The 26,098-nt window shown below is 39.6% G+C and overlaps 1 protein-coding gene across 4 annotated transcripts in view; it reads left to right on the top strand.

Annotated features, from left to right (window-relative positions):
• eIF4A (eukaryotic translation initiation factor 4A) overlaps window positions 1-23,670 on the top strand; it is a 149,593-nt gene extending 125,923 nt beyond the window's left edge. For 3 of the 4 annotated variants that reach the window (XM_067766074.1, XM_067766071.1, XM_067766073.1), the window contains exons 4-5: window positions 23,032-23,255; window positions 23,315-23,670. In XM_067766074.1, coding sequence (XP_067622175.1) covers window positions 23,032-23,255; window positions 23,315-23,459 — 369 coding nt within the window. In that variant the 3' untranslated portion in view covers window positions 23,460-23,670. The remainder of the gene's footprint in view (window positions 1-23,031; window positions 23,256-23,314) is intronic. The other variant, XM_067766072.1, reaches the window with a different exon arrangement.
• Window positions 23,671-26,098: the final 2,428 nt, after the last annotated feature.

Genomic DNA, 26,098 nt, shown 5'->3' with positions numbered 1-26,098 from the left:
AATGGAAACGAATACGCAGTTACCATCATATGCGATCTCACCAAATATTTAATAGCAGTTCCAGTCCAGAGCAAACACGCAATAACAGTTGCTAAAGCTGTATTCAAGCACTTCATTCTGATCTATGGGTGCATGCAAACAATCCTAACAGACATGGGAACCGAATACAAAAATTGCTTATTCGAAGAACTATGCAAAATGCTAAAAATTGAGCATAAAACCTCAACACTCTACCATCACCAAACTTTAGGCACTGTAGAACGTAGTCATAGGACATTTAACGAATATGTACGTTCATACATATCCAGTGATAAAGATGATTGGGTCGAATACCTCAGGTATTTCGCATACTGCTACAATACGACCCCATCGACCGTACACGGATATTGCCCTTACGAGCTAATATTTGCGAAAAATTCACCTATATACGAATTCCTAGATGAGAATAAAATAAGCCCAGTGTATAACCACGAAGCATATGACAAAGAAATAAAATATAGACTTCAAATAGCACAACAAAGACCTACAAAATTAGTAGAAGAAGTCAAAGAAAAACAAAAACTTAATTATGATAAAAATAGCACCAGTAAAGAAATAAAAATAGGTGATCTAGTATTAGTTAGAGAAGAAGCTGGCCACAAGATAGACAGTAGATATAAAGGAAGGTATAAGGTAAAGGAAATTGACAAAAATAACAATTTTACTTTAATACCACATAGAGAAGAAACTACTAATAGGAAAAATAAAGATAAGGAGTTAATAATTCATAAGAATAGACATAAACCCATTTAAAACATCTTTTAATAAATTAAAACATTAAATAGTGAAATAAGCACTCCAATTTACTCTCTTATTTAATAAAATTTTTTACAAAAAGCGGATTTAAAATGTGGATTTAAATCCAGCTCTGTAAAATAAATGAAAAATGTAAAATAAAGAAAATAAATGAAAAATGTAAAATAAATAAAGTAAATGAAAATTGTAAAATAAGTAAAATAATCGGATTTTGAAAAAAAAAAACAAAATTGTACAAAACATTGTAAAAATAATAAAAGTATGAAGGTCAGCAGATTAGACACAAAGTACACACACTCTGTCACTATTATATCAAGTTACAGTAACATCATTAAAAAATTCAAACAAAGAGTCTTATACAATTGCTCACTCAATTATATAATCCTCTTTTTCTAAGGCGGATGGTATAGCATTATGCGTCATGCCCACTAAGCAATACATTTGCGGCATTACGTATCATGAACTCCTATGCCAATACATTTCTTCTGAACCGAACACACAATAATAACATAATCATATTACAATATTGGGCGACATAAATTACATTGACCTCGCACAAGCGGCGAGCCAACATCAATGGAATGCCGAATATGAAACCCTTGTCTGTTCACACCCTAATCAGTCAATCACCCCGATCAATGCACTTGCCGATTGTCAATGTTAGACTCTCACATGTACATACAATCCATTTGCAGTGTTTACTTTGTTAATATGAATTAACCAAATATGCACATACAAACATTTTACATAATGCATACAAGTATCAATCTGCTGGCGTTGCAATACAAATCTACACATATGAATATCAACAATACAAACTTACAAATAAGAATATCAATAGTACAGACTTGCATAAGTAAATATCAATAATACAAATCTACATGAACACTTACACTACATACCTAAATACACAAATACTGACAATACAAATTTACACATTTTTAATTCATAAGTATTAGGTTAATTGCAAATGTATAGGTTAAGATATTTTGTATAAAAAGGGAAGAATTTTTGTTAATAAACAGTTAATATTCTGACGCCCAAAGCGTAAATATCTTCATTCAAATAAGAATATTTCAAGAGTCGTATCGTCCGATATCTATCCTATCGCCAGTAGCAAAGATGCTTGAACCCATTTTGCTCCTCTACTTCCAAGCAAATTTGCAGCTAGCCTCTCATCAGCATGGCTTCAGAAAACTCCATAGCGCCACCACCGCCCTAAATGCCATCAGCACCCAGATAAATTGCGGTTTAAATCAAAACCCCCACCATAGAACAGTACTCGTAGCGCTAGACCTGTCAAAAGCTTTTGATACGGTCAACCATGGCACGTTACTGCAAGACCTGGAAGGGTCTACCCTTCCCCCATGTCTTACAAGGTGGACCGCAAATTATCTGGGTGGTCGGCAGGCATCGGTGCAATTTAGAAACGAAACATCAAAACCAAGAAGAATTAAACAAGGGGTGCCACAGGGTGGTGTCTTATCCCCACTTTTGTTTAATTTCTACATATCTAAGCTACCTTCACCACCAGAAGGAGTCACTATCGTTTCATACGCCGATGACTGCACAATAATGGCCACAGGCCCAGGCCCACAGATCGATGAGCTCTGCAACGGAATAAACGGCTACCTCCCTGAACTCTCCAGTTTTTTCGCCTCGCGAAACCTGGCATTATCACCGACTAAATCTTCCGCGACCTTATTTACAACATGGACGTCCCAAATGACGACCATTTTGAACATCCACGTCGATGGCACTACGCTACCGACTGTCCTACACCCCAAAATCTTGGGTGTGACGTTCGATCAGGATCTACATTTTGGTGAGCACGCAGCCGCAATTGTTCCGAAAATCCAGAGCCGTAATAAAATCCTCAAATCCCTTGCTGGCAATGCCTGGGGAAAAGATAAAGAAACGCTCATTACTACATACAAAGCAATTGGCCAGCCGTTTACGTGCTACGCGTCACCCATATGGTCGCCAAGCCCAAAAATTACCCACTGGAAGAAGCTACAGGCCTGCCAAAATACTGCTCTCAGAATTGCCACGGGCTGCTTTCTTATGTCCCCAGAACACCATCTACATAATGAGGCGAGAATACTCCCCATCAGCGAGAGAAATGAGATGCTAACCAAACAGTTCCTGTTGAATACCCAGAAACCTGGGCATCCAAACAGACATCTGGTTGATGAGCCAACACCGCCTGGGGGCTTAAGGAGTCATCTCATTAAGCATTTTGTGGAAATACGGCACCTGAGGACCCAGCCGTATGAAGCAAAAAAACACAAGCAGGTCCTTGGTGAACTCCACAAACAGGCGTCGGACCTTTATGTCGGGAATTGCCCGGTGAATCCAGTACTCAAAGAAAAGTACCCAAAACTTGTGGAAGAGGAACGCATACTCCCCAGGAAAACGCGTGTCACTCTTGCTCAACTTCGTTCTGGATACTGTAACAGGTTAAACTCTTACCTATCCAGAATCAACCCCGACATACAAAATGTATGCCCCGCTTGCAATGTGTCCCCACATGACACCAACCATCTCTTTAATTGTAATGTGGAACCAACGCCTCTAACACCCCTTTCATTATGGTCCACCCCTGTTGAAACATCAAGTTTCCTAGACTCACGTTAGAGGATATTGATGACAATTTGTGATCGGTCGCGGCTGTTAGGTGGGGCGAAGCACTGCTGCAACAACAACAACATACCGTTTCTGCGAATGTAGGTTTTGGGTTTGCGTTTGTGGCTCGCTTCGTTCCGATGTCGCGTATGCCATTTATAAAGCTCTGAATTTTGACCTTTTCGGTGTATTCCACGGGTGCGTCCGCATTCGCTAAATGTGCCAGCCTTTCAATATCCGATGCAAACTCTTGCAAAGTTTCCCCTCTGGAAGCGGTTCAGTAACTCCATTTGGTATATCTGTCTCCTATGCTCGGTTCCGTGTCGTCTCTCTAGAGCGCTGATCAATGCTTCATAACAGTTCCGTTCGCCCTCTGGAATAGTTTGTAAGATCTCAGCTGCAGCCCCTTTCAATGCCATGAACAGTGCAGCTACTTTATCAGCATTCCAGTTGCTCACTGCTGCGGTCTTCTCAAACTGTAGCTTAAAGACCTGGAAAGGAACAGAACCGTCAAAAGATGGTGTTTTTACCTTTGGATTACTCGCTGGAACAGCTGGGTGATTTATTAGCAACTCCTATATACGACCTCTCAAAGCTTCTATCTCGGCATCCATTTTGTCCTCGAGCAGTACAATTTTTGTATTCTGTGCTTCTAACTGCGAAGACATTTGTGCCACCTGCAACGATAAGCGCGTCGACACAGATTACATCCAAGATGGAAGCACAAGAGGAAATAAGCGTTTCTTGTGCTTCAATCTTCGATGTTATTTGTGACGACAATTGTGAAAAACGTGCTTCTTGTGGTATCTCCTGTGATTCCAGTTGGGAGGCCATATATGTCTTTTGTTCTTCCAGCTGTGATGCAATTTGTGTTTCCTGTGCTTCAATCTTGGCTGTTATACGGTTCTCCTGGGATTCTTGTTGAGATGCCATATATGTCTTCTCTTCTTCCAGTTGAGATGACATTTGCAACGACATTGATGTTACTGTCGATGTTTGTGCAGATATTGCAGCCAATATCATGTTCAAGTCTGTGCTGGTAACTGTCTGCGATGTTTCGTTTTTCTCTTCAATTTTTGTTGTTGATTCTTCCACATCAGGATAAAATACATACTCGCCCACATTAATTCCTTCCAATTCCATAGCCTCTCGTAGTCGTGCCTAAAGTTCGAGTTTATTACCGGTTGTATTCAATCCACGGCGCTCCAACTCCTTAAGTTGCTGGATCTCCAATTCACTCCACTTTGCCATGTCCAAGTTGTATTCGCAATCTTCGGAATTTATTCAAGAATTCCTCTTCTGACACCAATTGTAACGAATTTAGTGCAATTCCTCTTATTTGCAACCTTCTACTAACGTTCGAATCACTAAACTATTCAATTATGCAAAATGGCCTTTATTAAAGTACTTCACAATAACACTTATACTTCGCAACTGATAGCTTTATTAAATCAAACTGATTGGTCGTGCATCAACTGTTGTTGCTTTTATACTGTTCGGTTTCCTCGTTGGCATATTTCTAGGCGGTTCTATTTCTCGAATTTACTAGTTAGTTACCAGCTATAAAATTACCAGCTACAACTACGTTTATAGCTTCTCATATGCGCGTGTATATGTGAGTGAAACTTGCACAAATAATTGCCTACTTTTGGGAGTATCTCAGATATATGCATGTGTTTGTGCGTTGCTCTCCGTTGCTTCTATGGACATATGTATAGACATAATGATTGACTTGTTGATGTGCATACAAGTCACTGCTTAGTATTGGCTTAGAGATGATAGTATCCCTTAGCGTTGCTAATATTCGTCACAGTATTTATTTTTACCCGAGCATAGTACGTCACGCCCAAGCAAAATATCGTCTTCAATCAAATTGTCATCAACAACCAACAAGTGTACACAAACACTCACATTATCAATTTCCATTTTGACTTTTATCTTGTCAAACCACTCCGCCTACAAAACCTTTGAGACGTACGTAGCATTTTTCTTTCAAACATTTATATATCTTTTTCGCAACTGAGTTTCGCACTAACGAACGTGAGCTACCTGTATCAACAAAAACTTCAATTTCTTTGTCATGTATCAAAACTCTTTTAACTGTAAACTTTATTGACTCATCTTCCGTTGTATTGCATTTTTCGGACTTTAGCTTTTGCCCTGTGCAATCTGCTACACGGTGACCAATTCCACCACACTTTCCACTTCTTAATTTTTGTTTCTTTTCACCACATTCGCGCGATATATGTCCTGTTTTCCGAAAATTATAACAAATAATTTCACTCTTCGACTTCTTTTCGCTTGTCGAACGTTTTGTTTCTTTTTCTTGCATTGTTTGTTTACCCGGCGCGCTGCTCTTTGCTACATTATACGCACAATAGCTTATTATTGCATGTAATAAATCATTACATGTTACATACTTAGCCACCGATAAACACATTTTCATATCTGTCATTTAACCCGTTTATTACATATTTTATTACCGTTTGGTCATCCACTTTACCTTGGTGACCTTTAGCCAACACCCGATAATAAAACATTTCCGGAGTTTCATTTACTCCCCGACGGACATTCATTAATTCGATATGTACATCCGCGGAATTAATAATTGACGGAAACTGATCAATCTTTAACAAAACACGACCAAATTAAATAAACCATTGGTGCGGAGTCTATCCACATTTTGGCAGCGCCCTTTAATTTTGCTTGCCCGCAAAGAGAAGTTGTTGTTGTTGTTGTTGTAGCGATAAGGTTGCTCCCCGAAGGCTTTGGGGAGTGTTATAGATGTGATGGTCCTTTGCCGGATACAGATCCGGTACGCTCCGGTACCACAACACCATTAAGGTGCTAGCCCGACCATCTCCGGAACGATTTATGTGGCCACATTAAACCTTCACCTCCCTCCCGACCCCCAAGTTCCATGAGGAGCTTGGGGTCGCCCGTTAGTGAAACAGGATTCGCCGCGGATACAATTGGGTTTGGAGAAGCTATATATTGCGCTGGCAACCTGAAGGGTTGCGCTACACTCCCCTTTAATCTGGTATTTTAGTCGCCTCTTACGACAGGCATACCTACCGCGGATATATTCTGACCCCCTTACCCGCTGGGGTAGAAGTATTTTCTCGTTCCGCCCGTATACATGTAGAAGTTGTATCGACGACAACGATTTGTCACTCGGATCGAACGTCGGCAGAATTTGTATAATATCATTAACGTTCCCGAAACCATTTGAAATTAAACGACTGACCCACATTCCATTTTGTGGCAAATAACACGACGGCGCGAACATATTATGACGAATATTAGCATCACTAATTGATACTCACATCCCTAAGGTTATCAAATAAAGGTGCAACAAAAACATTAAAGCAAGCTACATAAACACATTAATCATCAGCCGAAGTAGTACTCACATATACACACGCATATGGATATGCGAGCGGCTATAAACTACAAACACACACGCATATAGCTGGTAACCAAGTGGACGATTCTAGAAGGAGAAACGTCTAGACATTTGAAGAAATATGCGGACAAGACAACAGAGGAGTATAAAAGCAGATAAGCTGAGTAGTCAGTAATTAGTTTGATTTAAACACGCTATCAGTTGCGAAGTGAAGTATAATTGTACCGCTCCCAAGGTAATCTAATAAAGACCATTTTGCATTACTGAATATTGAAGTTATTTATTCGACAATTTAGCGATTCGAACGTTTGCAGAAGATGTAAATAAGCGGAGTTTCACTAAATTCGTCTCAATATTATTAAGTACGTATGACGGCATTGTATTGCTCCGAACACTATGCATTGTTGTAAATTCGGCGTTTTGATTTTCATTTCGTTCTACATGCCCCATGTGAGCAAACGAATATGTATTTGTATTTACTCTCTCAGCTGCTGACGTTGGCAAATTCTGATTACCATTTCCTTGTGTGTATCCCATATGCGCGAAGGGATACTGCGTTATATGCATATATGTTCTCTTTCAGCCGCTGACGTCGACGCCCCCCAAATATGATTATTCTGGAAATTCAACGACGCACAGTGGCGCCTTTTGAGTTTTTTCTTTGCAAAAATTATAACTTTTGAACCAATGAAGATATTTTAAAAATTTAGAATGCAAATGAAAGCTAATTATTTGAAGTTTAATTGTGTGAAAGCTCAAAAAGTCACAGATACAGGGTCGTCAAAGTCGAAAATTTTTAGAAAAATGCAAAAACAAAATGTTTTTAGTAAAAAATAAAAAATATTAAATGAGATTTGTCTTATAATGACGTATTTAAGCATTAAATAAGATAAACTAATGATTTTGATAAGATAGCGTGGCACTGCCCACTTATGATAAAAAGTTGTATCTAAGTAGTCACGTAATCAATAACTACCAAAATCGACAGACGTATTGTTTCTTTTAAATGACAATACTCAAGGTGCTTCAAAATTCATCGTAAAATTTTACATGTTTTTTTGTTTTAATTTACAAGCCAAATATGTATTTTATTAATAACTAAAAGTTATTGAAAGTTGTTCAATGAAATTTTATTTGAGCTAAAGATTAAACAGCCAACGAATTTTGGAAAAGGGGAGTGGCACTGCCCATTTATGCTAAATAGTTTGATCTTAGTAACCGCTTTACCAATTTGTACCAAAGTCGATCGACAGACGTATTGATTTCTATAAAAATTTAATACTCGTTTGAAGGCGAAATGCCTAAGCTTTAATATAAATTTGATAAACTTTAGGGAAATGCAATAACGAAAAGTATATATTTATAAATTACTAAATTAATTAATTCTTTTATTTGAAATAAAAAATTAACTTGTACATAGATATCTTATTTTTCAATAGTTACAAAATTGATTAGTAAAGCTCTTTTTCATTGTTGTGATAAGAAGTGAGAAACTTATTTTATCTTAACATAGTCATCGTAACTGGAACATATATCTAACAAAGCAACCATTTCTGAGCTATACGCATCTGTAAGATCTTTTTGTGTTCTTACATACCTCATAGATGATATGACTGGATCAGAAGAGATAGCTAACATGTTGAAAAGGCCTTCGTTTTGTCTAACTCGTGATACTTTGCAGGTGTTCATACATCTATATCTTTTGTAGTCCTTGTTCTTAGATTCTTGAGCTTCTTCAGACAATTCTCCTAATGGTAAGCACTGGTACTCTATTAAATTTTTTCCCTGTGCTAAAATTTTATGTACCGTTGGTGTAAGTTTCTTCTCAGGATACTTTTGATGCAGCAACTCTGTAGTTTTAGATGCATATTCTCCAAATTTGGGTCCATTAACTGGTTCATGGCAGTTTAAAATATTTAAAATTACTCCCAGTCTTTTCACAATATCTCTATCAACTCCTGTTATGCGAGCAGTCTATTTATCGTTTTCAAAAAATCTTCTTGAGGAGTTACCATCATTTGTATTTCCGTATCCATACTTTGGACAGTCAACTCTAAGGCCAATCTCTTTATAGAATGCATCCTGAATTATTTTTTTCTCCTGTTTTGTTTCTCCTTACATGTTGTATTGTCGTCGAAAACTTATCCTTGTTGTGGTAGTGTATACGCCAGCTTCAAAACAAATTCCATACATCTTATCCTAGCATGCAAAGGATATATTCCATACTCATAATTTGGTTCGTCAGTTATTGAATCATCAAGATTTTCAAAGTCCTTTTGGCTCTTCTTACAAATTGGACATTTCATTGTAGATGTTGTATTTGTTATTAAGTTCAAAACTTTTCCATCGACCATTGTTAGAAGAAAATCATGCTTTATTGTAATGACATTCCCCTCTTCAATTTCAATTATTGTTGGTTCTAATTTGGCAATTTGATTTTTTATATCACTCACTGTAGCTTTTATGAGTTCCGAAGACTCCTTCTCGTATTTGAATAATATCGGGCGGCACAATATAGTTGATGACGGACGTGGATTTTTCCAATATTCTGAAGCTTCATCTTTTAGTCGTAATGGAACAATAGAAGCCATAAACACATTACTATCTGTAATTGTTTCATCGTCTACATTTATTCTTTGTTTATATGCGCTTTGTCCTGATGATCCATCACAGCCCCACTTAGTTACCAGTGCTAGCTCCTTTGGCAGTGATTTCAACTTTTCTTCAGTAAAACTTTGAAGGAGTCGTGTAGACGTATGATCTATTAGGTTTTGTAGCTCAAGTTCAGCTGATACTTAGGTTATTTTGGGACTTAGAGGAACTGCTTCTTTCTTGGCTTGAGTAATTTTTTTGTATCGGCATTACGTTGAAATAATGACTTACGCAATATAATACATTTTTTCTTCGTTAAACCGAGATCTATAAACAGCGCCAAAGCTTCTTCGGGAGTGTATTTCCTAGGTAGCGCATTTGGTGGTGTGGGAATGATGTATTTGATCCTCATCAGTCGCACTGGACTTGCTACCGCAACTGCTTCTGTTATATGAGACTTCACGTTTTCTTCGTCTTTTTTATATTTAATAGCCAGTGCTTCTGAAAGATGAGTCGTGGCCATAGCTTTTTTGGTATCAGACAGCTTCCTTTTCCTTGTGTAGGTAGAACACTCTTCTATGGGTTTTGTTGGTCTCCCTCTAGTTGGATTGGTTGACGTGCTAGGCGTTTCTTCGTCCAAAAAAGTTTTGTCAGCTAGCCACTTTTCATGCTTACTTAGAAATTTTGAATTGTTACGATAGACGTACTTCCATTTTCTTTCTATCATTGTAAACCAATTTTTTCTTCAAGGCCTTCCTTTCCTTTAATGCTTGTTTCACTCGCTAATTCTCTCATAATAGCTCCAACGAAGTCCCGTATTGACTTTGTAGATTTAAGCACCGCAAATAGTTTCGAGTTTTCTAGACACATATTAGAATTTGCTTCGAGTGTATCTGACTAAATATTAAACTTTGAACTATATTTAAAAATACTATTCACTTAAAACAGTAACCAGTAACCACCTCAAAAAATTACCAGACGCAGCAACAACAGACACTAAGAAATACCGCAGTGTGACATATATTCCTAAGCTCAGTCCTTTAGTCGATCACAACATAATTAAACAACAAAACATCACACTAGCTTACAAGTCCAACAATGCACTGTCCAATATATACACAAAAACAAAGACTCCAATAGACAAGCAACAACAAAACAACGTGATATACAAAATAGAATGTAAAGGAAAGGAGAACGAAAACTGTGATAAAACATACATTGGGACAACAAAGCGGGCGCTAGGTGTTCGCATTGCCGAACACGCAGCTGATATTAGAAAACAAAAACACAGAACTGCACTGTCACAGCACATACTCAACTGTGACCATACAGCTGATTTCACGAACACCAAAATTATTGATAACGAAAAAAGGGAGATGGTGAGATACACACTTGAAAGCTTGCACATTTTAAACAACAGACAAACGACGATGAACAGAAAGGAGGACAGCGACAATATCGCCGCTGCATACATGCTATGCTTGAGTAAATAAATAAATTAGTAATGACAAGACTACCACGTAGGGTGGTACTGATATTTTAGTTCTATATGTGTGTTCTTATTGTCCAATATTGTTGTAAGTGTAATTTAATGTTTTCATATTAATTTCTATGTGTTGTTACATTTTGTTTCTTTATTTATTTGAAAATAAAAATAGTGTAGCCCCTGAAGAGGCTGAAATATTCAGCGAAACGTCGGGCGAAAGGTCAAATAAATCTCTATTTGTACCAGGAAATATTAGATCAGACTAGCCTACTCAAAAATACATGTATCGAACTGATCGCAAAAATACAACTATTCACTTTATTTAAGTAAACAGAATACTTAGTTCCTTAATGTCCAAAAGACGAATGATAATGTGCATTGTATGATGGATAGCTTTATATACCTACTCAAATTATTAAAACGAATTTCAGGTATAAAATTCGTAACTAAAAAAATGTATGTTGTTAACAAGTTCCAATAACAAAAACGACCTTACGGCCGTACTCAAGTTAAGTTGCAGCTGGACGCAGGTTGACTTTATGAATTTCACAAATAACTACTGTTAATTTGACGGAGCACATATTTTAACATTTTTTATATTGTTTCATCAAAGTTTTAAAAAGGGCCTAAAAATAGACATTTCGAAAAACAGGTATATCCGCCAACTTTTAACAAAAAAAAAAAAACAACTTTTTTTTTGTTTCAATCCTAAATTAAATTATCTTTAATTGCTATACAAGAAAACGACAACCGGCCGCCTTATTTACTTACAAAACCATTTTAAATACAACGAAAAAGAAGAAAAATTTAAAATTTTTCCCAATGTTGAAAATTGGTCAACTTTGAGCGGCTCTACCTGGCAAAACAGTTGTATATTCTTGATCCCTGAAAAATTCTCTATTAGAAACATATAATAGATTAAGCGAACACTTTCATGATTTTTTGATTTTTGCCATGCTTTAACGGCAGAGGCGCCACTGTGCGACGTTTCAACTGATGGTTCGACGAATTGAACATGACGTGAAACTGGCGTCGATGCTTACGCAAAATTTGAGCCAAACGTTCCTCTGCTCGCGCTTTGGGGCATAACTGGCTGCGCAACATGTACAGGCATGCTTACAGGTTCATACATCGCCCTGCTTCTTATGTTCTCCTGTACGTTACGCTGTTGCACAGAGCACCTAACAGGTGAGGATTTACTTAAAGGCCTCAACACGCACCAATTGCACAACGCTTTCCAATTCATTTAACCGCCGTTCTACGCTTTCATTTAGCGCACTTGAAAATCTTTCGCTTTGTTGGTGTTCATACCACCGCTCGATTAATTTTGCTTTGTTACCTGACGTAGGCAAACCCGCATCGCGCAACTTTTCCCGAAGTAGTACCACATTTAAATTAGCGATTCTGTCCATCTTTTCCATTAAGATTTCACACACCATTTTTGCTAAGATTTTATTCGCGTGTACATACACGTTTTTCTGCTTATAAACGCTCGCGTACACGTACTTTTCTTTGGCTTACTATTTTTCCTTGCACTGGGACTTTTTACCGCTTCTTAAAATTTGATTCTTTTTTTCTCACTATTGGATCTTTCTCCCACTCTGAAAATTGCCAAGATAGCCGGAATAAATAGACTCACACTATTTAAAGTTCACTGCGTTTAATTATTTAATTATTAATATTAGCTAAAATAGAATATTGTGACGAATATTACCAGCGAAGCGAAGAAATTTGGAGTGCTAAAAAAATAGGAAAGCTTTTAACCTTTGAAACCAAAAATAATGTATGCTATGGTACAACGCAGGGCAGTGGAGTAGTATGGCATAACAGGTATGGCCATTTGAATTATGGTAGTTTGAAAAATCTCATAAAAAATAAAATGGTGCTCGGCATAGAAAATGCTGATTTTCCTGGCAGTTCGCAGTGAAGAACGTGTATGAAGTGTAAGATACATACACAGCCATTTCCAGCTGCGTCAGAAAATCGTTCAAAGGTATTGCGCGAGTTAATACATGCTGATGTGGCCCTTTTGAGAAGCGTTCTCTTGGTGGGTCAGCTTTTAACTTTCATTGATGACATTCTATGCGCATATTTACATATTTACTGAAGTCAAAGGATGAAGTTTTCCAAAAATTTATAGAATTTAAGAACATGGTAGAGCGTCAGACTGGGCGAAATCAAAGCGAATCAAAGCAATCCCTAGTGATAACGGCCGAGAGTACATCAATAAACGTTTCGATGATTTCCTAAAACCGCATGGTATAGTGCAGCAATTGTCTGTTCCATATAGTCCACAGCAGAGCGATGTTGCAGAAAGGGCGAACTGCACTCTCGTTGAAATTGCAACAAGTTTGCTTGTACATTCTAATATGCCAGAGTTTCTCTGGGCTGAGGCAGTACAGACAGCGTGTTATATACGGAAAAGATCGCCAACTTCAGCGCTAACTGGTATGACTCCATTCGAGGCGTGGAGCGAAAGAAAACCCAATGTAAAAAATATGCGTACATTTGGGTCCGTAGCTGTAGGTTTAGATACGGCACGTCATAGCAAATTTCAGCCGAAAGCGACGGAGTATCGCCTGGAAGGATACTCATTAGTGTCAAAAGCATACCGACCTTACGATAAGGAAAAACATCAAATTGTGGAAAAACGTGGTGTTTTGTGTATTGAACCTTCAGATTTTTTTCGGAGTGATGACCAAATATTGATTGATCTACCGTTAAGAAGTTCGCCAGATAACGTGTGAAGTCATGATACAGTCAAGGAGTCTCCATGTAAAGTTGACGCCATCCAGAATGAAGGATCGAGCAGTGGAGACGATATGGAAAGTGATGATTTCGCGAGTGCAGAGGAACCAGATTTTGAGCATACACAAGATTTAAAAATCGAGCCAGGCGGGCCGAGACTGATTCGGACAGGCATCAGAGGCCGTCCGAAGAAGATTTATAATGTCATACATTCAGTACAATCTGAGGAGATTCCGCTGCAACTTACATTTAAGGAAGCAACTAGCAGTAAGCACTTATCTTTTTGTAAGGCAGCCATTGACAAGGAATATGAGGCACTGATTGCGAAGGGTACGTGGACGCTGACAGACATACCCAAGGGTCAGCAAGCAAATGGATGCAATTGGGCATATACAACCAAAAAATATGAAAATGGTGTAATGTTGCGTTATAAAGCTCGTTTGGTAGCCAAACGGTGCTCACAAAAGCTTGGCGTAAACAACTGTGAGACGTTTTCCCCAGTGTGCCGGTATGAAACGATACGTTTATTGCTTGCTTTGTCTGTTGAGAGCTGAAGCTATACTTAAACCAAATGGATGTTTGTACGGCCTATCTCAATAGCGAGTTGAATGATGTTATCTATATGAGGCAGCCAAAGGAGTATGAAGACAGTAGCGAGAAAGTTTTGAGGCTCAATAAAGCAATTTATGGTTTAAAACCAGCGGGGAGAGAGTGCAACTTAAAATTAAATGCAGCGTTATGTGAAATGGGATTTACTCAGTGCAAGAATGAGCCATGCTTGTATAAACAGGACATAAAGGTAGTCTCTCTCTAAGGTTATTAAATAAAGGCACAACAACAGAAACATTAAGCAAGCTACATAAACATCATTTACCCACATACAGACAAGACAACGAAGAGATAACTCACACACAAATGTAGTCATCGGTGGAAGTGGTACTCACATATACACGCGATATGGCTATGCGAGAGGCTATAAACGTGTATCTGTAGCTTATAGCTGGTAGCGTGTAGCTGGTAATCAAGTAGAAAATTCTAGCAGAAGAAACGTCTAGACATTTGGGCAAAGAGTATAAAAGCAGCGAAAGCTGAGTAATCTGTAATCAGTTTGATTTAAGCACGCTATCAGTTGCGACGTGAAGTTTAATTGCGAAGTACTTTCAAAGTAGTCTAAAAAAGACCATTTTGTAATACAGAATATTGGAGTGTTTTATTCAACAGTTTAACGATACGAACGTAAGCAGAAGGTTGCAAATAAGCAGAATTTCCCTAAATTCGTTACAATTGGTGTCAGAAGGAAGGATCCAGCAACTGAAAAAGGAGTTGGAGAACCGTGGATTGAATACAAACGGCAATAACATCGAACTTCAAGCACGGCTATGAGAGGTATTGGAGTTGCAAGGAATTAATGTGGACGAGTATGTCTTTTATCCTGATGTGGAAGAGCCAGCGACTAAAATGGAGGAGAAGATAGAGACTCCGAATCCATTGGCAAGTGTTGACACCAACGCGATACTAGCAGTGTTGAAGCAAATGTCGTCACAAATATCAACCGTCATCACAACTGGAATCGCAGGGGAACCATATAACATCCAAGATGGAAGAACAGAAGACATATATCGCATCCAAGATGGAATCACCGGAGACACGTATAGAAGAAATTTCGTCAGAAATAACATCGAAGATTGAAGCACAAGAAACGCGTATTTCAGAAATGTCGACACAGATTACATCAAAGATGGAAACGCATAACAGTACAACTCGAAGCGCAAGAGGCGCGTATACCATCAAAACTCGAAGCGCGTATGGACGAGAAAATAACGCAGTTTGAGGACACAATTTTGGAAGCATTGAAGGGTACACAGCAGAAGAATAATGATGCAGTCAAATGCTTTAAGGGTGGAAAGCCAGGGCACATTGCGCGTTATAGCAACACCAACCCTAATAGTTCCAACAATGTGGATGGTCGTAAACGCAGTGCTGAAGGAGATGAGCTAATCTCCAAATCTACTCAATCGTTAAACTTAAAGCGAGTCAGCCGCAAGGGGCGACAGCTGGCTCCCGCAATTGATTGCCCCATAATCTCTATCTCGCAAATTGGAAGAAGGTCAAGCAATCTTACTGTCGGAGGACGATGTCGACATCATTCGATCAGATTTAGTCAACAAGAAGATAAGACCATTGCTTGGAGCAAGATTACGTACAGCCACGGGAGAGGACGACCAGGTAATTCGAGAAGTAGCATGTGAAGTAGCAATTGGGCACGCCACGGTACTACACAATTTTATAGTGGCAGGATTGTTGATGAAATCATAATTGGAGTGGACTTCTTAATCGGCCAAGGCATAGAGATCGATATGCAGAGCAAGACGATGCGATATAAAAACAAAGATGTGCCACTTAATTTCGGCTACGAGAGAGGCTACAGCAGTAAACGAGTGCTGGTGGAAGAGAGAGTCAGCAAATACCACCAAAATCAGAAGCAGTCATCTGGGCAAAGGTTGATGGAGATTGTGGGACAAACAAATTGTGAGTTGTCCAGGCAGCAAACAAATCAACACCGAATATACTTGTAGGAAAAACCCTGGCTATGACACTCCATAGCGGCAATCAATGATTTTTTTTTTCATGCGGATACCTTGTCCATGCTCAATTTAGCTGAAAACTGTGTTTAATATGTCTATTACAGATCGAAATTTTAAATGCAATTTATAATTTAGCAAGATTTTAACTAAACAGTATTTTAGTCAGCGACTATGATTACGGAACAATGTTTTTGTGGAGTGGATCCTTAATTTGATCAAGCAAAGTCAAAATACTACTATTTTTTTATTTTTTCATGTGTGTGCATTCAGAACAAGCAACCACAATTAAAACTCACCATCAAAAATTGGTGGATACGTAACCAGAATTTGAATTTCTTTTGTTTCATTTTCTTCTACCACAAAATCATTGTGTTTCTTGTTCAATCGTTTCTTTTACCGCTTCCTTTGCATTAGTGCCAATAGACTCTAACGAAACTTCTTGCGTTCGTTTTGTTAATTGTACATTTTCATTGTCCATGTCATGATTTTTTTTTCACACCGATTTGGAAAGGAATTGTCACGATTAATGTAAAACAAAACCAAACGAAACTATAATTTATATCACTTCCCAAGTATTACTCACCTGTATTTAAAATCACTAAGTTTAAATTGATCTTGAAACAATCATTTTCACTTGTAACTATAGAAAGTTTAAATTCTGCCCTTTGGAAACATCAAAGATATGTTTTACAAATAGTATTTAACGCTCTTTATTATAGAAAAATAGTAATTTCCAATGCGACTCTGTATTGATAAAATCTACTTTGCTTATATTGATACTTTGCAGATATGACCACTTGGAATTTACAATTCTAGGAAATATTAATATTCAATGACTTTTATGTTTGATGTTGTCAAGCATGTATTGTGAAAAATGTTTCATGTTCGCAGTTGAAATAAAGAAATCAATTCAATAGGTTATGGACCCGGGCACGAAGGTTCTGCGGTTTTAAAACATTATTTATCGTTAACGAGCAACACATACATTTGCATACGGTCTTAATGAGTTCCATGTATCAGATAGAGAAATTGGATGAAGATAATTATGATACCTGGAGCATGCAAATGCGTAGTGTGCTGGTGCATGCAGAGACATGGAAGGTAATGGAGTAACAACGGCCAGAAACAGAAACGGCTCCTTGGGATGCAGTGAATGAAAAAGCTTTGGCAATGATTACGCTGAGCGTGAAGCCGTCACAACTATGCTATTTGAAGAATTCCACGAATGCAGCGGATGCTTGGCGGAAGCTCGAAGATGTACATCAACCCAGCTCTCGGAGGTGGACATTAAGCTTGGCGAGGAGCTGGCAGTAATCATATTGCTTTCTAGTCTATCGAAGCATTATGAAAATATCGTCATAGCTATGGAAACACGCGATAGTTTGCCTTCCCTAGAAGTCTTAAAAATTAAGTTAATTGAAGAAGGGGAGTGCAGAGGGGCGGAATCTAAACCAATACAATGCAACGAGCAACAGGCGTTTCATGCAAATACCAAGGCATTGCAGAAAAAGCGTCGAGAAAAGAAAGACGTCGAATGTTATAAGTGCGGTCCGCGTGGGCATCACGAAAATCAATGTAAAAATTCAGCCAAGTTGGAATCGATCGGCACGCAGAAGCAGCTACATCGTTCATTTGCAGTTTCGGCAGGAACAGAAACGGCTAATATAGATGTTTTGACCTGGTGTGCGGACAGTGGAGCAACAGCGCATATATGCTGCGTGCGTAATTTCTTTACGAATTACTGCTCTCAGGAAGAAGACGTAGTGTTGGCTGATAATAAGGTAATACCTGCAGTAGACAGAGGTGATGTCGTACTTCAAACCGATTCATGTGAGCTGAAGTTAGAGAACTTTCTGCATGTCCCGCAAATGAGGGGGAACTTTATTTCGGTAAGTCGAGCAGTTGAGCGTGGTTGTACAGTGAGTTTCAACAACAAATACGCTATTATAAGCCAGCGAAGCGAAGAAATGTGGAGTGCTAAAAAAATAGGAAAGCTTTTAACCTTTGAAACCAAAAATAATGTATGCTATGGTACAACGCAGGGCAGTGGAGTAGTATGGCATAACAGGTATGGCCATTTGAATTATTTTCAAGCACATTTGCAGCCAGCCCCTCATCAGCATGGCTTCAGAAAACTCTATAGCACTACCTCCGCGCTAAATGTCATTGGCACCCAGATAAATTGCGGTTTGAATCAATACCCCCACCATAGAACTGTACTCGTAGCGCTAGACCTATCAAAAGCCTTTGATACGGTCAACCATGGCTCATTACTGCAAGACCTGGAAGGGTCTACCCTTCCCCCATGTCTTAAAAGGTGGACCGCAAATTATCTGGGTGGTCGGCAGGCATCGGTGCAATTCAGAAACGAAACATCAAAACCAAGGAGAATTAAACAAGGGGTGCCACAGGGTGGTGTCCTATACCTACTTTTGTTTAATTTCTACATATCTAAGCTACCTTCACCACCGGAAGGAGTCACAATTGTTTCCTACGCCGATGACTGCACAATAATGGCCACAGGCCCAGGCCCAGAGATCGATGAGCTATGCAATAAAATAAACGGCTATCTCCCTGACCTCTCCAGTTTTTTCGCCTCGCGAAACCTGGCATTGTCACCGACTAAATCTTCCGCGACCTTATTTACAACATGAACGCCCCAAATGTCGACCATATTGAACATCCACGTCGATGGCACTACGCTACCGACTGTCCTCCACCCCAAAATCTTGGGTGTGACGTTTGATCAGGATCTACATTTTGGTGCGCACGCAACCGCAATTGTTCCGAGAATTCAGAGCCGTAATAAAATCCTCAAATCCCTTGCTGGCAGTACCTGGGGAAAAGATAAAGAAACGCTCATGACCACATACAAAGCAATTAGCCAGCCGATTACGTGCTACGCGTCACCCATATGGTCGCCAAGCCTAAAAACTACCCACTGGAAGAAACTACAGGCCTGCCAAAATACTGCTCTCAGAATCGCCACGGGCTGTGTTCTTATGTCCCCAGAACACCATCTGCATAATGAGGCGAGAATACTCCCCATCAGGGAGAGAAATGAGATGCTGACCAAACAGTTTCTGTTGAATACCCAGAAACCTGGGCATCCCAACAGACATCTGATTGACGAACCAGCACCGCTTAGGGGCCTAAGGAGTCATCTCCGTAAGCATTTTGAGGAAATACGGCACCTGAGAACCCAGCCGTATGAAGCGAAAAAACACAAGCAGGTCCTTGGTGAACTCCATAGACAGGCGTCGGACCTTTATGTCGGGAATTGCCCGGTGAATCCAGTACTTGAAGAAAAATATCCAGAACTCGCGGAAGAGGAACGCATACTCCCCAGGGGAACGCGTGTCACTCTTGCTCAACTTCGTTCTGGATACTGTAACAGGTTAAACTCTTACCTATCCAGAATCAACCCCGACATACAAAATGTATGCCCCGCTTGCAATGTGTCCCCACATGACACCAACCATCTCTTTAATTGTAATGTGGAACCAACGCCTCTAACACCCCTTTCCTTATGGTCCACCCCTGTTGAAACGGCAAGTTTCCTTGGACTCCCGTTAGAGGATATTGATGACAATTTGTGATCGGTCGCGGCTATTAGGTGGGGCGAGCATTGCTACAACAACAACAACAACAACATACGGCACGTCATAGCAAATTTCAGCCGAAAGCGACGGAGTATCGCCTGGAAGGATACTCATTAGTGTCAAAAGCATACCGACCTTACGATAAGGAAAAACATCAAATTGTGGAAAACGTGGTGTTTTGTGTATTGAACCTTCAGATTTTTTTCGGAGTGATGACCAAATATTGTTTGATCTACCGTTAAGAAGTTCGCCAGATAACGTGTGAAGTCATGATACAGCCAAGGAGTCTCCATGTAAAGTTGACGCCATCCAGAATGAAGGATCGAGCAGTGGAGACGATATGGAAAGTGATGATTTCGCGAGTGCAGAGGAACCAGATTTTGAGCATACACAAGATTTAAAAATCGAGCCAGGCGGACCGAGAGTGATTCGGACAGGCATCAGAGGCCGTCCGAAAAAGAGTTATAATGTCATACATTCAGTACAATCTGAGGAGATTCCGCTGCAACTTACATTTAAGGAAGCAACTAGCAGTAAGCACTTATTTTTTTGTAAGGCAGCCATTGACAAGGAATATGAGGTACTGATTGCGAAGGGTACGTGGACGCTGACAGACATACCCAAGGGTCAGCAAGCTAATGGATTCAATTGGGCATATACAAACAAAAAATATGAAAATGGTGTAATGTTGCGTTATAAAGCTCGTTTGGTAGCCAAACGGTGCTCACAAAAGCTTGGCGTAAACAACTGTGAGACGTTTTCCCCAGTGTGCCGGTATGAAACGATACGTTTATTGCTTGCTTTGTCTGTTGAAAGCTGAAGCTATACTTACACCAAATGGATGTTTGTACGGCCTATCTCAATAGCGAGTTGAATGATGTTATCTATATGAGGCAGCCAGCGGAGTATGAAGACAGTAGCGAGAAAGTTTTGAGGCTCAATAAAGCAATTTATGGTTTAAAACCAGCGGGGAGAGAGTGCAACTTAAAATTAAATGCAGCGTTATGTGAAATGGGATTTACTCAGTGCAAGAATGAGCCATGCTTGTATAAACAGGACATAAAAGGCAGTCTTTGTTTAATATTAATCTATGTAGATGATTGACTAATAGCATGCCAGAGAAAAACAGATTTGATGAAAATAAATTCGATGAAGTTTGAAAGCGTCGATAAGAGTCAATTGAAGATGTTTTTGGGTATACAGATTCAACGGGACGGTGAACTAGGTGACATATCGATGAATCAGTCACTTTATGTCAATAATATGTTACAAACTCACAGTATGCAGCGGTGTAGAGTTTCAGCTACGCCATTAGATACAGGTTTTCAAGTGGCGTGTGATAACGAAAAATGCGTAATTGAAGATTTAACGACATATCAGCCAACAATTGGTGAGCTAAAGTGGCTAGCTTTGACTTCGAGACCAGTTATCTATCATTCGGTTGTAAAATTGGCACATAGAAATAAAACTCCGCATAGTGAACATGTCACAGACGTAAAACATGTAATGCGCTACCTAGAACTACAAAAGATCTATAGTTAAACTATTCGCCATGTGGACAGGCACTTGAAGGTTTCGTGGATTTAGATTGGGGTGGTGATAAGAGCAACCGCAGATCGTTTACCGGATATGTTTTTTTCTTAGCTGGTGGACCCATTTCATGGAAGTCGGAGAAACAGGGATGTGTGGCTTTAAGCAGCACAGAAGCAGAGTATATGACATCGTCTGCAGCTAAATAAGCGTTGCATATGAGATGTTTAGTTATTGAGATTGTGAATTTTGTGAAATTAATGAACCTATCTTAGTTAATGTAAACAGATTCTCATTGAGGAAGGGTGTCTGAGACAATAATAATATGCTTTAGTACGATTTATGTACATACATATTGATTGAGAATACAGTAAAACATGCAATTTTATTGAAAAATAGTGGATAATGATTCATACATTGGGTAATGACTTATTATCTTTATGGCAGCTTGACCCCTATACAGAAATAAATATGCATGCCTCTATAGTGGATATCTCTCAAGGCATATTGAGAAAAAGTTTACCTCCAAAGTCTGCAGTGAGTGGTAGGTGGTTAATTTGTTACGTTTGTAGGACGCCGCATCCATGTCAATGCTAAAGGGGAACATGTGTATAGGCGGGGCTTCCACCAAGGTGACCCTTGATACAACGGGCAAAAGAACTCTCATAACTAGTGGCTAACCTGCAGAGCTACAGGGAAATGTTCTTCCCTAAAATATGGTTTAACAATTTCCTCTTCAAGCGCTACGCTTGAATTATACAATAAATAAATAATGTCGACTTGTCGCCAATTTATCACCATTCAATTTCATAAAAATACCGTTTAAGTATGCTAAACTCTTTAGTAATTGCGGTGTCTGCTCATAAGGACTTCCTTTGGCCAATCAATTGACAAACGTGTATGTTTTATTAACATGTTCTTAGCAAATGTACGGACACTTAAGAAGGCTTGATTTGTATACTTCGATCCATGTTTCTTCCATCAAAGCAATTTTCGAGAGCTCGAAAAACTTATTAAAAACCTTTTCTAGGCTGATATTTCGTATTAAAATATTTCCAGCGCATGCGGGCCATTTTTTTCTGTTTTATTTAAAATAACTATGAAAGTAATTTAGTCGTATCCGTTCATATGAAATCCATTAAAATTAGAAAATTTCGTAACATTTTTCAATCTGGTAGGTTGTTTTTGGTTTTTGTCATTGTCCCCGCAAAAGTCAAGTGGCTAACGTCACACTAAATGGAACTACCTCCTCTTTTTGTATCATGATTGATACTTTGCAGATATGAATACTTGGAATTTACAATTCTAGGAAATATTAATATTCAATTACTGTTATGTTTGATGTTGTTAAGTATGTATTGTGAAATAATTTTTCATGTTCGCGGTTGAAATAAAGAAATCAATTCAATATTTATAATAAAGACAATTTACCCCACCATACTAGAAGCGGAGCGTAAAACTGTACTAATTGTACAAAATTCACAACACTCGTTGCCGGTAATAAAATATATTTGGATTTAGTGCAGCAAACCCCTAAGTTTGAGCTCTTTGAACTTTTTTAAAATTTTTTCGGCCTGTATTAATTTTATATTAGAATAAGCCACATCGGAGAGTTTCCGATTTTGCTAGTATACTTTTATATATATCTTTTTTTGTCAATAGGTGGATCAGTTGACTCAAGAAATGACTAATCACAACTTCACTGTTTCTGCTATGCACGGAGATATGGAGCAGCGCGATCGTGAGGTGATTATGAAGCAATTTCGTTCAGGTTCTTCACGTGTTCTTATTACAACTGATTTGCTTGCACGTGGTATTGATGTACAGCAAGTTTCACTCGTGATTAACTACGACTTGCCATCGAATAGAGAAAATTATATTCATAGGTAAACCTAAATTGAAAATATATAGGCTAATATTTAATGATAATAACTTGTATATCTAGAATCGGTCGCGGTGGTCGTTTTGGTCGCAAAGGTGTGGCAATCAACTTTATAACAGACGAAGATCGAAGAATTCTTAAAGACATTGAACAATTTTATCACACAACTATAGAGGAAATGCCTGCTAATATTGCCGATTTAATCTAAACTTTAGATGCTGCAATATCTAAAATGCAGTGAGAGCATTGTTTTCATATAGATACATATATCAGCATTAAACAACCAACAATTTTCAGATTACATGCTACAATTGGGAACAAATTCATTAAATTTTTCCAAAAATAAAAGTATCAATTATACACTGAAAAATAAATATAAAGATATCCAAAAGGATGAATATAATTCGGATATAAGCTGACTTTAGAAAGTTTTCTTTGCCATCGGAAAAAGTTTCCCATATTAGGCCGAAGACAGAGTGGAAGCGAGATGCTGCTATAATACAAAGATAGAAAGCTATGAATATTATTTCTTATGGCAAATTGTAAAAGTTGTCAGGGTGCCAAACATATCTGCTTCCAAAACCTCTAAATAAGAAAATAAAACTTGCTCACGCCTAGGATACCTTATAGCGAACACTATCGTCAGCCTTATCGACAAAAATTTACTGCACGCAACGACAAAATACACATTGCTTCCCAAGGCAGCCGGTTCTATGTACCGGAGCGACTCGGAGTTTTTCACCTAGGGCCGTCATTGTAACCCCATTTGCTTTGTTGCGTCCCTACCAGCAGATCCTTGCAGCGGGTCTGCGCAATATTCTCCTGCTCCGGGAAGGTATCGAACTCCATCAGGGGCCAGTACTTGATCCCGGTCCAGAGAAATGGTTTTGCTGCGTGTGTCGTGTTCACCGCACGGGATGTTGTGGGCTAGACCTCAAAACCCGTCGTCCCCGTAACTTTTACAAATATTTTGTGGCACCTTGCTGTTCATGCCCAAGGGCGTCCCATAACTACAATCTCCTTGGATAGTACGTAGCTATGCCGAGCATCAGCCCCTGCCCCCGTCTTATTCTCCCCCTCTTTCGGAACTAGCACACGAGTAGGTCAGGGAAACAGACTGTTAGTCCCTACGACCTTGTGCACGTATGGTAGGAAGCTGTCACAGTTCGCCGGATATCTCAATCGTGAGCGCAGAACTCGTAAACTGCGTCAACTGGCAGCCGATGGTAACATTGGCATCCGACCACCTGCCTATACTTATTTCGTTCGAGCGTACCGCCGACTTCATCGTTACAGAAAAACGCACGAAAAACGAATACAAATCTTTTACAGACAACCACTTTGCTGCCCTTCCTATCCTGACTGATGCCGGCCAAGGGGAGCGTGCTTTCCGCAAGGTCATTGAATCCGCCTCGGCACATTTCATTCCCGCCGGGAGAATTCCCGAAATTCGGCTCCACTTCCCGGCGGAGGCCGCAAATTTAGCGAGAGAACGTGACCTTATAAGACAGCTCGATCCAGGCGACCCCCAAATAAGGGATATAAACCAACGCATCAGATTGCTTGTGGATGAACACAGGCGGGCGAAATGGGAGGAACACCTAAGAGGTTGTAACCTCTCTGCCGGTGTGGGTAAACTTTGGTCCACCGTAAAGTCCCTATCGAATCCGTCTAAGCACAATGACAAAGTTTCCATCGCCTTCGGCGATAAAGTGCCGTCGGATTCGAAAAAATGCGCGAGCGCTTTCTGCCGTCAATATGTAATGCATTCTACGATCGACAAAGATAGACGGAGGGCCAACAGACACGCACATAAACATAAATTCAGCGCGTCACCAATTACTATCACCGCCAGAGAGGTTGAAGATGCCATTGGTCACGCTAAACGATCCAAAGCAGTGGGCCCAGACGGCATAGCCATGCCGATGCTTAAAAGCGTAGGGAAAGAGGGTTTCAAATACTTAGCACATGTCTTCAACCTGTCTCTTTCCACCTTTGTCATACCCAAAAAATGGAAAATGGCCAAGGTGGTCCCGCTACTAAAGCCTGGGAAAAACATAGGAGAGTCGTATCGTCCGATATCTCTCCTATCGCTAGTAACAAAGACGCTTGAAGCCATTTTGCTCCCCTACTTCCAAGCAAATTTGCAGCCAGCCTGTTGTTGTTGTTGTAGCAATGTTTCGCCCCACCTAACAGCTGCGACCGATCACAAATTGTTATCAATATCCTCTAACGGGAGTCCAAGGAAACTTGCTGTTTCGACAGGGGTGGACCACAATGAAAGGGGTGTTAGAGGCGTTGGTTCCACATTACAATTAAAGAGATGGTTGGTGTCATGTGGGGACACATTTCACGCGGGGCATACATTTAGTATGTCGGGGTTAATTCTGGATAGGTAAGAGTTTAACCTGTTACAGTATCCAGAACGAAGTTGAGCCAGAGTGACTCGCGTTTCCCTGGGGAATATGCGTTCCTCTTCCGCAAGTTTTGGGTACTGTTCCCCGAGTACTGGATTCACTGGGCAATTCCTGGCATAAAGGTCCGACGCCTGTTTGTGGAGTTCACCAAGGACCTGCTTGTGTCTTTTTGCTTCATACGGCTGGGTTCTCAGGTGCCTTATTTCATCAAAATGCTTACGGAGATGGCTCCTTAAGCCCCTAGGCGGTGCTGGTTCATCAATCAGATGTCTGTTGGGATGCCCAGGTTTCTGGGTATTCAACAGGAACTGTTTGGTCAGCATCTCATTTCTCTCCCTGATGGGGAGTATTCTCGCCTCATTATGCAGATGGTGTTCTGGGGACATAAGAAGACAGCCCGTGGCGATTATGAGAGCAGTATTTTGGCAGG

The sequence above is a fragment of the Eurosta solidaginis genome, chromosome 2 (assembly GCF_040869045.1).
Source record: "Eurosta solidaginis isolate ZX-2024a chromosome 2, ASM4086904v1, whole genome shotgun sequence".
Lineage (NCBI taxonomy): Eukaryota > Metazoa > Arthropoda > Insecta > Diptera > Tephritidae > Eurosta > Eurosta solidaginis.
This window is presented reverse-complemented; position numbering and strand designations above follow the sequence as displayed.